Here is a 13656-nt window from a genome sequence, read left to right on the forward strand (position 1 = left end):
GTATTATGTCTTCTGTGAAAAGAGAGAGTTTGACTTCTTCTTTGCCAGTTTGAATACTTTTATTTATTTTGTTGTCTGATTGCTGTTGCTAGGACTTCTAGTACTATGTTGAACAATAGTGGCAAGAGTGGGCATCCTTGATGTGTTCCTGATCTTAAGGGAAAGGCTCTCAGCTTTTCCCCATTGAGGATGATATTCACTGTGGGTTTGTCATAGATGGATTTTATGAACTTGAGGAATGTTCCCTCTATCCCTATACTCTGAAGAGTTTTAATCAGGAAAGGATGTTGTATTTTGTCAAATGCTTTTTCTGCATCATTTGAGAGGACCATATGGTTCTTCTTTCTCCTCTTATTAATGTGTTCTATCACACTGATTGATTTGCGAATGTTGAACCACACTTGCACCCTGGGGATAAATCCCATTTGGTCGTGGTACATGATCTTTTTAATGTATTGTTGTATCCTATTAGCTAGGATTTTTTTGAGGATTTTGAAATCCATATTCATCAGGGATATTGGTCAGAAATTCTCCTTCTTGATGGGGTCTTTGCCTTGTTTGGGGATTAAGGTAATGCTGGCTTCATAGAATGAGTCTGGAAGCTTTCCTTCTGTTTTTATTTTTAGAAACAGCTTCAGTAGAATAGGTATTATTACTTCTTTGAATGTTTGGTAAAATTCCCCAGAGAATCCATCAGGCCCTAGACTCGTTTTTTGGGAGGTTTTTGATAACTGCTTAAATCTCGTTACTGGTTATTGGCCTAGTCAGGTTGTCAGTTTCTTCCTGTTTCAGTCTTGGAAATTTACAGGTTTCCAGGAAGGCATCCATTTCATCCAGGTTGGTCAGCATATTGGCATATACTTGTTGATAATAATTTCTTTTTTTTTTTAATTTGATACTTTCTAATAATTGTTTCTATTTCCTTGGTGTTAGTCGTGATCTCTCCCCTTTCATTCATAATTTTATTAATTTGGGTCCTTTCTCTTTTCTTTTGCATAAGTCTGGCCAGTGGCTTATCGATCTTACTAATTCTTTCAAAGAACCAACATCTAGTTTCGTTGATCTGATCTACTGTGTTTCTGGTTTCTAATTCATTGATCTCTGCTCTAATCTTAATTATTTCTCTTCTAATGTGTGGCTTAGCATCGTTTGTTCCTTTTCCCTGTTTTTAAGGTGTAGAGTTAGATGGTGAATTCAGGATTTTTCTATTTTTTTGAGTGAGGCTTGGATAGCTATGTATTTTCCCCTTAGGAAGGCCTTTGCAGTATCCTATAGGTTTTGGACCAATGTGTTTTCGTTCTCATTGCTTTCAATGAATTGTTTAAGTTCTTCTTTGATTTCATGGTTGACTCAAACATTCTTGAGCAGAATGTTCTTTAGCTTCCAAATGTTTGAATATCTTCCAATTTTTTTCTTGTGATTGAGCTCCAGTTTTAAAGCATTATGGTCTGAGAACACGCAGGGAATAATCTCAGTCTTTTGGTATCGGTTGAGACCTGATTTGTGACCCAGTATGTGGTCTATTCTGGAGAATAGTGTCTGCTTGAGAAGAATGAGTATTCTGTTATTTTAGGGTGGAATGTTCTGTATAATCTATGAGGTCCATCTTGTCCAGTGTATCATTCAAAGCTTGTTTCTTTGTTGATTTTCTGCTTAGATGATCTGTCTATTGCTGAGAGTGGAGTATTGAGTTCTCCTACAATTAACGGATTGTTATCCATATGACTCTTTATTTTGGTGAACAGTTGGCTTATGTAGATGGGTGCTTCCATTTTGGGGATGTAGATATTTATAATTGTTAGATCTTCTTGTTGGATAGACCCTTTAAGAATGATATAGTGTCCTTTTGTGTCTCTAACTACAGTCTTTAGTTTAAAATCTAATTTGTCTGATATAAGAATTGCTACCCCAGCTTTCTTTTGAGGTCTTTTGACGTGTAAGATGGATCTCCATCCCTTCACTTTCAGTCTGGATGCATTTTTAGGTTCAAAATGAGTCTCTTGTAGACAGCATATGGATGGGTCCTGTCTTTTTATTCAATCCGCAACATTGTGCCGTTTTATTGGAGCATTTAGTCCATTCACATTGAGAGTGATTATTGAAAGACATGAATTTATTGTCATCATGTTGCCTCTGAAGACATTGTTTTTATAGATTGTCCCTGGAAATTTCTGTTGTATATGACTCTTGGTGTCTTTCTCCTTTTATAGAACCCCCTTAATATTTCTTGCAGGGCCGGCTTAGTGGTCACATATTCTTTCAGTTTTTGCCGGCCTTGGAAGCTCTGCATCTCTCCATCCATTCTAAATGACAGCCTTGCTGGATAAAGTATTCTTGGCTGCATGTTCTTCTCGTTTATCACCCTGAATATGTCTTGCCAGGCCTTTCTGGCTGGCCAGGTCTCTGTGGATAAGTCTGACGTTATTCTGATGTTCCTCCCTCTGTACACAAGGAATCTCTTCCCCCTAACTGCCCTTAAGATGTTTTCCTTGGTTCTAAGATTTGCGAGTTTTCCTATTACATGCCAGGGTGTTGGCCTGTTTTCTTTAATCTCAGGAGGGGCCCTCTCTGCCTAGAGGACATAAATATTTGTTTCATTCCTCAGATTAGAGAAGTTCTCAACTACAATGTTCTCAAATATATCTTCTAGTCCTCTCTCTCTCCACACCTCTCGGATTCCAGAATTCTGACACTGGAACGTTTCATGGTGTCAGTTATTTCTCTGATTCTATTTTCATGGATTCTGAGTTGTTTTTCCTGGCCTCCTCTTTTCCCTTTTTATCTATTAATTGGTCTTCTAGGTCACTAATTCGTTCTTCTGCCTCACTTACCCTAGCTCTTAGGTTATCTAGATTAGATTGGATCTCATTGATAGCATTTTTAGGTTCTGCCAATTCAGCTTTCATTTCTGCCCTTAAAGACTCTATGTTGCCATTAATTGATTTCTCCAATCTAGCTATTGTCTTCACAATTGCTAACCTGATTTCCATCTCTGACATCTTGGTCATATCTGAATCCATTTGTAAATCTGTGGCAGATATCATAATCCTGAGTCTTTCTTGTTTTGGGGGTTCCTTCTCTTAGTCATTCTGTTGAAGGGTGGTTAAGGGAATGTATAGAGTCCAAATTAATGACAACCCACACAACCCAAGCAAGAGGCTTCTGTTTTCTAGGGACCTTAGGATTTGTGGTATCTAGTTTTCCCAGGCTTTCTTCTGGAGGAGGATCCTACCGTGCTGTTACTTAGGCAACCCTGTTTTGGCAGAGATGCCCTGACCCTTGTAGTGGTGGATGGGCTCAGTGAAAACTGGTTTTTTGGGGCTTTTGTTCTCTGGCAGCTTTCCCTGGTGGCTTTCAGTGTCTCTTCCACGAGTCACAGCAGAAGAGACCATTTCCAACCCTCTGTCTCAGAGCAGAGAGATCACAGTCTGTTTTTCAGTGAGCTCTCCAAGCTACTCTATCTCCGTTTCTCTCTGTGCTGCTAAAAACTGCAGTCCTCGATTGTGTGCCCCTCAGCAGCACTCCCAGTCCTCGCCTCCAGGTCAGGGAACGTCTCCATCCTTTGTGCTTCTCAAACCTCTAGCGGCACCCAGTTTGCACACAGAGCCCCACCACTCCATGTTTCCATGCGGGGGGCTGCCCTAAAGTCCTTTCCCTGCTGCTACCGGTCTGCGAGTCTGCGCCCTGTCCCCAGTGCGGGAGGCTATCACTCACCGGGGGTGTAGGATCCCCTTGGCTGGCTCCCTCCCCCTTCTGTTTATCCTCTGATCTGCCCACGGAATCACGGCTCCCCACTTTGTACCTCAAAACCAACCGCCTGCGATATTCTGTTTATAGAAATCCAGATCTATGTTCTTACATCTCAGCCTGATTTTGTGGGTGTTCAGAGTGGTCTGGTAGATAACCAGCTCAATTCTGGGGACCGGGTGGAATAGGGTCCCCTACTCCTCTGCCATCTCCCCCCACTTATCAATATGTTTCATTTTATTTTATTTTATTTTTTTAAAGATTTTATTTATTTATTCAGAAGAGACAGAGAGAGACAGGCAGAGGGAGAAGCAGGCTCCCCGCTGAGCAGGGAGCCTGATGCGGGACTCGATCCCAGGACTCTGGGATCATGACCTGAGCCGAAGGCAGACGCTTAACAACTGAGCCATCCAGGCGCCCCAATATGTTTCTTTATTTTAGTTATTAATTGGTTTATATAATTGGCAGCTCCCATGTTGGGAGCATAGATATTTACAATTGTTAGATCTTCTTGTCGGACAGACTCTTTAAGTATGATATAGTGTCCTTCTTCATCTCTTACTACAGTCCTTGGTGTAAATGTATGGTGATTGGAAAAATGTCTGTTCATGGCTTCTGCCCATTTCTTGATTGGATTATTTGTTCTTTGGACGTTGAGTTTGATAAGTTCTTTATAGATTTTGGATACTAGACCTTTATCTGATATGTCATTTGCAAATATTTTCTCCCATTCTGTCGGTTGTCTTTTGGTTTTGTGGACTGTTTCTTTTGCTGTGCAAAAGCTTTTTATCTTGATGAAATCCCAATAGTTCATTTTTGCCCTGGCTTCCCTTGCCTTTGGCAATGTTTCTAGGAAGAAGTTGCTGCGGCTGAGGTCTAAGAGGTTGCTGCCTGTGTTCTCCTTTAGGATGTTGATGGGCTCCTGTCTCACATTTAGGTCTTTCAACCATTTGGAGTCTATTTGTGTGTGTGGTGTAAGGAAATGGTCCAGTTTCATTCTTCTGCATGTGGCTGTCCAATTTTCCCAACACCATTTGTTGAAGAGAGTGTCTTTTTTCCATTGGACATTCTTTCCTGCTTTGTCAAAGATTAGTTGACCATAGAGTTGAGGGTCCATTTCTGGGCTCTCTATTCTGTTCCATTGATCTATGTGTCTGTTTTTGCGCCAGTACCATACTGTCTTGATGATGACAGCTTTGTAACAGAGCTGGAAGTCTGGAATTGTGATGCCGCCAGCTTTGCTTTTCTTTTTCAACATTCCTTTGGCTATTCGGGATCTCTTCTGCTTCCATACAAATTTTAGGATTATTTGTTCCATTTCTTTGAAAAAAGTGGATGGTATTTTGATGGGGATTGCATTGAATGTGTAGATTGCTCTGGCCAACAGACACATGAAAAAGTGCTCAACATCGCTCGGCATCAGGGAAATCCAAATCAAAACCTCAATGAGATACCACCTCACACCAGTCAGAATGGTTAAAATTAACAAGTCAGGGAATGACAGATGTTGGCAGGGATGCAGAGAAAGGGGAACCCTCCTACACTGTTGGTGGGAATGCAAGCTGGTGTACCACTCTGGAAAACAGTATGGAGGTTCCTCAAAAAGTTGAAAATAGAGCTACCATATGATCCAGCAATTGCACTACTGGGTATTTACCACAACGATACAAATGTAGGGATCCGAAGGGGTACGTGCACCCCAATGTTTATAGCAGCAATGTCCACAATAGCCAAACTGTGGAAAGGGTCAAGATGTCTATCGACAGATGAATGGATAAGGAAGAAGTGGTATATATACACAATGGAATATTATGCAGCCATCAAAAGGAATGAGATCTTGCCATTTGCAATGACGTGGATGGAACTGGAGGGTGTTATGCTGAGTGAAATAAGTCAATCAGAGAAAGACATGTATCATATGACCTCACTGATATGAGGAATTCTTAATCTTAGGAAACAAACTGAGGGTTGCTAGAGTGGTGGGGGGGTGGGAGGGATGGGGTGGCTCGGTGATAGACATTGGGGAGGGTATGTGCTATGTGAGCGCTATGAATAGTGCAAGACTGTTGAATCACAGATCTGTACCTCTGAAACAAATATTGCAATATATGTTAAGAAAAAAAAAAGAAGAAGAAGAAGATAGCCAGAGGGGAAGAATGAAGGGGAGTAATTGGAGGGGGAGATGGACCATGAGAGACGATGGACTCTGAAAAACAAACTGAGGGTTCTAGAGGGGAGGGCGTTAGGGGGATGTGTTAGCCTGGTGATGGGTATTAAAGAGGGCACAGTCTGCGTGGAGCACTGGGTGTTATGCACAAACAATGAATCATGGAACACTACATCAAAAACTAATGATGTAATGTATGGTGATTAACATAACAATAAAAATTTAAAGAAAAAATAAATGTATGGTGATTAACATAACATAATAAAATAAAAATAAATAAATAAAATCTAATTTGTCTGATAGGAGGACTGCTACCCCAGCTTTCTTTTGAGGTCCTTTGGCATGGTAAATTTTTCTCCATCCCTTCACTTTCAACCTGGAGGTGCCTTTAGGTTCAAAATGAGTCTCTTGTAGATAGTATATGGATGAATCCTCCTTTTTTATCCAATCTGAAACCCTGTGTCTTTTTATGGGAGCATTCAGCCCATTTACATTCAGAGTAACTATTGAAAGATATGAATTTAGTGTCATTGTATTACCTGTAAATTCCCCGTTTCTGTAGATTGGCTCTGTTTCTTTCTGGTCTATATTACTCTTGGGGTCTCTCTTCACTTACAAAATCCCCCTTAATACTTCTTGACGGTCTTGCTTGGTGGTCACATATTCTTTTAGTTTCTCCCTATCCTGGAATCTCTTTATCTCTCTGAATACAGCCTTGCAGGATAAAGTATTCTTGTCTTGCTGAATGACAGCCTTGCTGAATGAAGTATTCTTGTCTGTATGTTTTCTCATTTAGTACCCAGAATATGTCTTGCTAGCCCTTTCTGGCTTGCCACGTTTCTGTGGATAGGTCTGATGTTATTCTCATGTTCCTCCCTTGATATGTAAGGAAGCTTGTTTCCCTAGTTACTCTCAAGATAGTTTCTTTGGTTGTATGATTCTCAAGCTTATCTATTATATGTCGGGGAGATGACCTATTTTTATTGATTTTGGGAGGGATCTCTCTACCTCTTGGACATGAATGCTTGTTTCTTTCTCCATATGAGTGAAGTTCTCAGCTATGATTTACTCAAATATACTTTCTAGCCCTCTCTCTCATTTACCCTGGCTGTTAGAGTATCCAGTTTAGACTGCATCTCATTCATAGCATTTTAAAGTTCATCCTGATTAGTCTCATTTCTGCCCTTATATTGTTACTAATACTTTTTTCAAGCCTAGCTATTGACTTTATGATTGCTATCCTGAATTCTATCTCTGAATTTTGCTTATATCCATATCGATAATCTCTGTGGCAGAGAACACCCTCTCTGGTTCTTTTTTGTGTCAGTTCGTCCTTCTTGTTATTCTGTCCAGAAAGAAATGGGTGGGCGAATGAACAGATTCCAAAATATCAACCACGTCCCAAGCAAGTTGCACCCTAGCAACATCCTGAGTAGTTGGAAGCCACCACAGAAAAACAAAGCCAAAATGAAACACAAGAATAAAATTTTTTAAAAAGGTGGGGAGGGTAAGAGAGATTATAATTTTTCAGTGTGGACTAAGCAGGGTGTTCCACTTGTTCCTGGGTGAATTTTGGCCTGTGTGTTAGAAGACACTGCATCCCAAAATTGCAACAAAAGTAAAACTTACGGGACGCCTGGGTGGTTCAGTTGGTTAAGCATCTGCCTTTGGCTCTGGTCATGATCCCAGGGTCCTGGGATCAAGTCCTGAATTGGGCTCCTTGCTCAGCAGGGAGCCTTCTTCTCCCTCTGCCTGCCACTCTCTGTCTGTCTCTGACAAATAAATAAAATCTTAAAAAAGTAAAATATATAAGATAAAATTGAATAGAGTGAAAAAAGGAGTAAAATGAAGCATATATCTATAAAAAAGATAAGTGTGAAAAAATACAAGTTAAAAAATGACTATGAAATATAAGTTGGTATAATAAGCATCTAGTTGAAATGAGAAAAAGTAAAAAGAAAAAAAGAAAAAGCATAAGAAAAAGAAAAAAAAAAGAAAAGGAGAATTTTACCTGAATAATAAATGAGTCATGAGACAACACCTGGAGCTCAATATACTATTTTCCCCATGCATTGAAATTTTACAGTCTTATAGGATCCATAGGCTTGTTGTCCACCTGTTCTTCCAGACTGTCTTCTAGGGTAAGGGCCTGCTACAGTGTTTCTCAGGTATCCCTGCCTGGGCAGAGTTGTCCCACCCCCTGTCAGGGAGATGGGCTCAGTGCAAACTGGTCCTCTGTGTGGCTTTTTTTTCCCTGGAGGCTTTCCACATCTCTTCGGAGGATCAAAGCAAAAATGGCTGCACCCACCTCTGGCCCAGAGCAGAAAGATCGCAGTCTGCCCTCTTTAATAAACCCTCCAGGACAAACAGTCTCCACTTCTGTATGTGTTGAAAACTGCAGCCTCCCACAGTGTGTGCCCACTTCAACTCTCTCAGAGGTAGTCCCAAGGGCCAGGGAATGCCACTGACCTTTTTGAGTCTAAAACCATGAGTAGCCATGGGGTCTCATGCACACACCTGAAGCTCCTGGACCATGTCTGGGTGCTACTCTAATATCCTTTCTGGGCTGCTATTGCCCTGCCAGCTTTTGCATGGGTGGGCGCAGGTTCCAGACTTTTTCAGGCTGCTCAGGAAAAGAGTGATTATTGACCAGCCCAGCTCACAGTTTATGGTGATCCAAGCTGAGAAACCCTTCCTGGGCTCACTGACCATAACCTGCTTTCTGGTTCCACTGCTCAGGGACTCTACTGGTTTAGGCACCCCCGTTCCCTCTGTGACTTCTCAGATCCTGAGACCACAGTGCCATGCCCTACCTAGAATTCTGCCTTTTTCATTTCCAGAGCCCCTTTGAGAGAGAGAGATGTCTCTCACTAGAGCAGATTTTTAAGGGTTCTGATTTTGCACTCTGGTGTTATATCACTTTCCAGGAGTCAGCTTATGGAGGTTCCCCCCTCTTCTGTTTACTTCCAATATCTCCCTACAGATTCATGACTATACACACCCTACCTTGCAAAAAGCAGTAGTTTTTCTGCTTGTAGAAATCCAGACATATATTCTTACATCTCAGGCTGATTTCATGGGTGTTCAAAATGGTTTGATAGATATCGAACTAAATTCAGGGGATTAGTTGAAATGGGGTCCCCTACTCCTCTGACATCTTGCCTCCTTCTCCTGATATGTGGAATTTAAGAAAGAAAGCAGAGGATCATAGGGGAAGAGAGGAAAAAATGAAACAAGATGAAACCAGAGAGGGAGACAAACCATAAGAGACTCTTCATCTTAGGAAACAAAATGAGGGCTGCTGGAAAGGAGGGGGGCATAAAACAAGGTCCCTGCCCTCCAGAACAATGGGATAATCAAATGAAAAACTTGCTAGTCCAAGGCTTCTTACTTTTGTTCTGATTGTGTACAGTCTAAGATTCCAGCGAGTTCATCAAACATCAAACTCAGTAGGAAACAGGCTCCTGATCATTGGGAATTTTTTTAAAGATTTTATTTATTTATTTAATTGACAGAGAGAGAGAGAGACAACGTGAGAGGAAACACAAGCAGGGGGAGTGGGAAAGGGAGAAGCAGGCTTCTGACTGAGCCCGATGCGGGGCTCGATCCCAGGATTCTGGGATCATGACCTGAGCCGAAGGCAGTCGCTTAACCAACTGAGCCACCCAGGTGGCCTTTCATTGGGAATTTTTTAAAGAAGATTTCTTTACTTATTTGAGAGAGAGAGCAAGGGGAGGGGAACAGAGGGTGAGAATCTCAATCACACTCCTTGCTGAGTGCAGAGCCTGATGCGGGGCTTGATCTCACAACCCTGATTTCATGACCTGAGCCAAAACCAAGAGTCGGATGTTTAACTGAGCGAACCAGGTGCCCCAAACATTTGGAATTTTTAAGCCAAACTGAATGACAACTCATTTTAGAAATTTAAGGTTTTTATTTTGATGAAATCTCAATAGTTTACTTTTGTTTTTGAAAAAAAAAAAGAAATGGAAGAAGGGATTCCTAAAGATTTCTGACATGAAATTTAAAAAATTATATGAAAATGTATGGAATAAAGTATGAAGGCACTCTTGGTTATGTATTTACTATTGTTCTATAGCAAATCACCACACATTTAGTGTCTTAAAATAACACCAACTTATTTATTTTTAGTTCAGGAGGTCAGAATTCTAAAATCAATGTGCTGACAAGACTGTGTTGTTTCTGCAGGCTTCAGGAGAGAATCTGTTTCCTTGCCATTTTCAGTTTCAGAGCCTTCCCACATTCTTTGGCTAATGGCTTTCTTCTTACATCACACAACCTCTTGTTTCTGTCATCACATCTCCTACTACTCATTCTTATCCTGCTGCCTACTTCCCTCTTATAAGGACCTCTGTGATTATAGTGAGTCCATCTTGATAAACCAAGATAATTTCACCTATCTCAAATCCTTAACTTAAACCTACAAAGTCCCTTTTACCATGTAAGATAACATATTCACAGATTCCAGAGATTAGGATGTGAACATCTTTAGGGCATTATTATTCAACCTACCATAGGTACTGTAACTCAGAAATAATCATTGGGATTAGAAAAATCACGATGGTATTTATGGAGACAGTACATCTTGACAGGTATGAAGATGAGGAGGTCACTCCTAGGTTGGAGAATGACGTGAACACAAGCAGTGGGGATAAAAATCAGCATAATTTACATGGAGGTTATTAAAATGACTGATATAAATGCGGTAGGTGTGAAAAATAAAACCAAATGGGAGGAGAGAAAGGTCAGATCACAAAGCCAGGCAAAAGGATCCAAATTTGGTAGAATGGCAATTGGGAGTTACTGCAAGTTCCCAAGTAAGCCCCCAAGTGATGTTATAAAAGCATTCTCAGGATGATTGGTCCAGGCAAGTAGAGGTGGGAGAAGGGACCCCAAGAGGAACAAAAGTTGAATGATTATGTCTCTACTGAAGTATCGCTGATGTCTAATCTGCTTTCAGGGTACCTGAAAACAAATTGCCAACAATTTCAAGGAAGAGAGAAAGGGCCAAGGCAGGATCATTTTAGCCTCTCTCCACCTACAAGAGCACAAACCATAGACAACAACCAGGGGCCTCTTGTAGCGTTTAGCAAAGGAAGATGATTTTTATGAGCTCAGGGAAGTTTTTTTTTTTTTTAATGAGCAAAAATATGCTACACTTACCTCATTGCCACATTACTTCCATCTATGACAACTGGCCTCAAATTTTCACTGCTGTCTATTTCATCTTCAAGAGACAGTTCAGGGCTTGCGATCTCTCTGGAGCTGGGACCCCGAGGCACTAACAGACTCAAGCTGACCTGCCCTTCCGAATCACCTTTGTTCCCAAGTCTGACGAGCTCTGCCAATACATCATTAATAAGTGATTCTGGGCCCAGCTTGTTCAATACTGATTGAATCTGTGCCTCTGCATAGCCCAGCTTTAGAGCAAAATCCATCTTGGCTTGGTATTCCTTTTCTAAGTCAAGCTTCCCCTCTTGCAGAATGCTGCTCTGGGAGAAGCTTGGATGATCTAAGCAGGGTGATCTATAGAGCTGACGGTGTGGCTTAGAGGGAATTTCTTTTTTTTTCAGCTGAGCATCCCCAGGTTGGTAGCTATTGTCATTGTTGCTGCTCTTAAGGCTCATCTGTTCAGGGTCACTTTCAGAGTTTATCCACTCTTCAGACTCAGCATTGCTCTGCTCCATGCTGTCTTGCTTAGACTGTTGTTTCTCTTCCTTGGAGGCATTCTTCTCCATTTTTGGTGTCTCCACTGCAGCCGTGGCCGTCATCCCGTTCAGTGGGCAGTCTGAGGTCTAATCAGCTCTTTTTCTTTTTAGCCTGCTTGGAATCCACATACAGTTACATTCTTTTGTGGTAAAATGTGGTGGTAATGATGGTGCAAGAGTTTGCCTGTTTGGTTTGGTATGTTCAGATGTTATCAGTCCCTACAAATAAACAAACATACCGCAATCATGTTTAGTAAAATTCTAGAAAAGCATTTCTGAATGTAAAGGTTTCTTTGTAAGAAACTACAGGCTGTATGACATTTAAATTTTGTGCTTCAAATGATTGGACTCATCTTACAATAAAAAAAGAAAGACTCCAATTCTTTAATAATTCTAGTCATAAAAATTTCAGTGGTGGCAATAATGTTGTAATCCCCCCTCCCCCCTCACAAAATAAGTCAAACTATAGTTAACTGCTAATCATAACAACTTTGAGAAAGAAAAACATGGCATTTCAACAAGGGTCAAGCATATATACATCCTTGAAAGGATTTTCTCTTTTCCTTTCTGCCAGGTAAGTTTTCCCAAATCTCACACCAAACCCTTCTTGCTAAAACTGAGTTCCACTCCTGAACAGCATAACATCTCCAACACTATTCATTGCAAAATATCAGGGGCTCTATCTACTGGGTAGAATAGAAAACAATTAAAATAGCTTTCAAGCAACTGAAGTAAGGTATAAGGTGACAAGTAGATAGGCATGCTCTAGATTTTTTAAAAAAGTGTCTGTGTACACTTATGAATTGTATCTGCAGCCTTTTTATTTATTGTAATTGTATTTATTGTATTGTAAAGAAAGAGGAGAAAATTAAGTCAACTTGCAAAATAAACCAAAACATTTTTAAAAGAATATTAATTACAAAAGAGAATTAAGGACAATTTTATTTCTGAACTCCTCCTCTCACCTACTGCATCTGTCCCTGCAGGTTTGAGTTCTAACTTGACTAAAGTGTTTTTTTCTCAGCCTGAGCCTTGGTTTCCTCATATATAAAATGAGAATATTGATACTTAACTCACAAGGTAAGGATTACGTAAGATGAGTAAGGAAAGTGCTTAGAAAAGTGAACAGAACACAGTAAATTCTCAATTATGTAAAGGATGCAACAGACACCATCAAAAGATTTTTTTAAAGAAATCTAACAGCAAGGCAAAGGCTGTAGACCTTTGAGCACTGACAAGCTCTTCAGATAGCAGCAATGTTCATTAATCTAAAACCAGATTATCTATGTGACCAGTGTGCTAGTGTTTTCCAGTTACCCTTTAGTAATATTTATACAAACAAGAAGAAAAGTCACCAATAGCTTTATCTAAGAATAATATGGATAACTGTATATGTGCTTTAGGAAAGTCACATTTGGAAACATTATATGCATAAAGAATTGACATCTCAGAACTGATATCCCAGTAGCATATGACTTCCATAATGATTATACTACCACTTGTGACTTCAAAATTTTCCCTTAATGAATTAGCCAATACATAGACATCCATTTTACTTTCACTTCTCTATTAATCTTTTACTGCATTTTGAAGTTTATTTCTTTTATAAGTTCATTTACTATCTGACTTACATTTTATTCTCTTCAAAATAATTTCTAGTGCACATAGGACATTGAGATTTTCCCCTTGCATTTATTCAAAGCTCAAAAGTCACTTTAAAAAAAAGTCACTTAAAAACAACTGTTTATAAGACTAGCTGTATATTTTATTGGCAAATGAGAGGTACCTGTAGAAGACAAGTTTGACTCTTCCTAGCTAATGGATCATTGAATATTATTTTTCTTCTCTATTCTCTTATATTTTATTCTGTCCAAATTAACATTGATGTGAGCACCTTTACCATGTTCATGTATACAATACATTACATGTTACATACAGTACATGTTCAATATACACTAGCAAATTTAAGGTCAGGAAAAAACCCACAACATAGGAAATATTCTTTGTAATTAC

General features: G+C 39.9%; 1 protein-coding gene across 1 annotated transcript in view; it reads right to left on the reverse strand.

Annotated features, from left to right (window-relative positions):
* Positions 1-11706, reverse strand: part of ZC3H12B (zinc finger CCCH-type containing 12B) — a 78729-nt gene extending 67023 nt beyond the window's left edge. The window contains exon 1 of the mRNA XM_028126565.1: positions 11099-11706. Coding sequence (XP_027982366.1) covers positions 11099-11706 — 608 coding nt within the window. The remainder of the gene's footprint in view (positions 1-11098) is intronic.
* Between the last annotated feature and the right edge of the window lie 1950 nt (positions 11707-13656).

The sequence above is a fragment of the Eumetopias jubatus genome, unplaced genomic scaffold (assembly GCF_037043125.1).
Source record: "Eumetopias jubatus isolate StellerSeaLion01/CBP00866 unplaced genomic scaffold, mEumJub1_p1.0 scaffold_11, whole genome shotgun sequence".
Classification (NCBI taxonomy): Eukaryota; Metazoa; Chordata; class Mammalia; order Carnivora; family Otariidae; genus Eumetopias; species Eumetopias jubatus.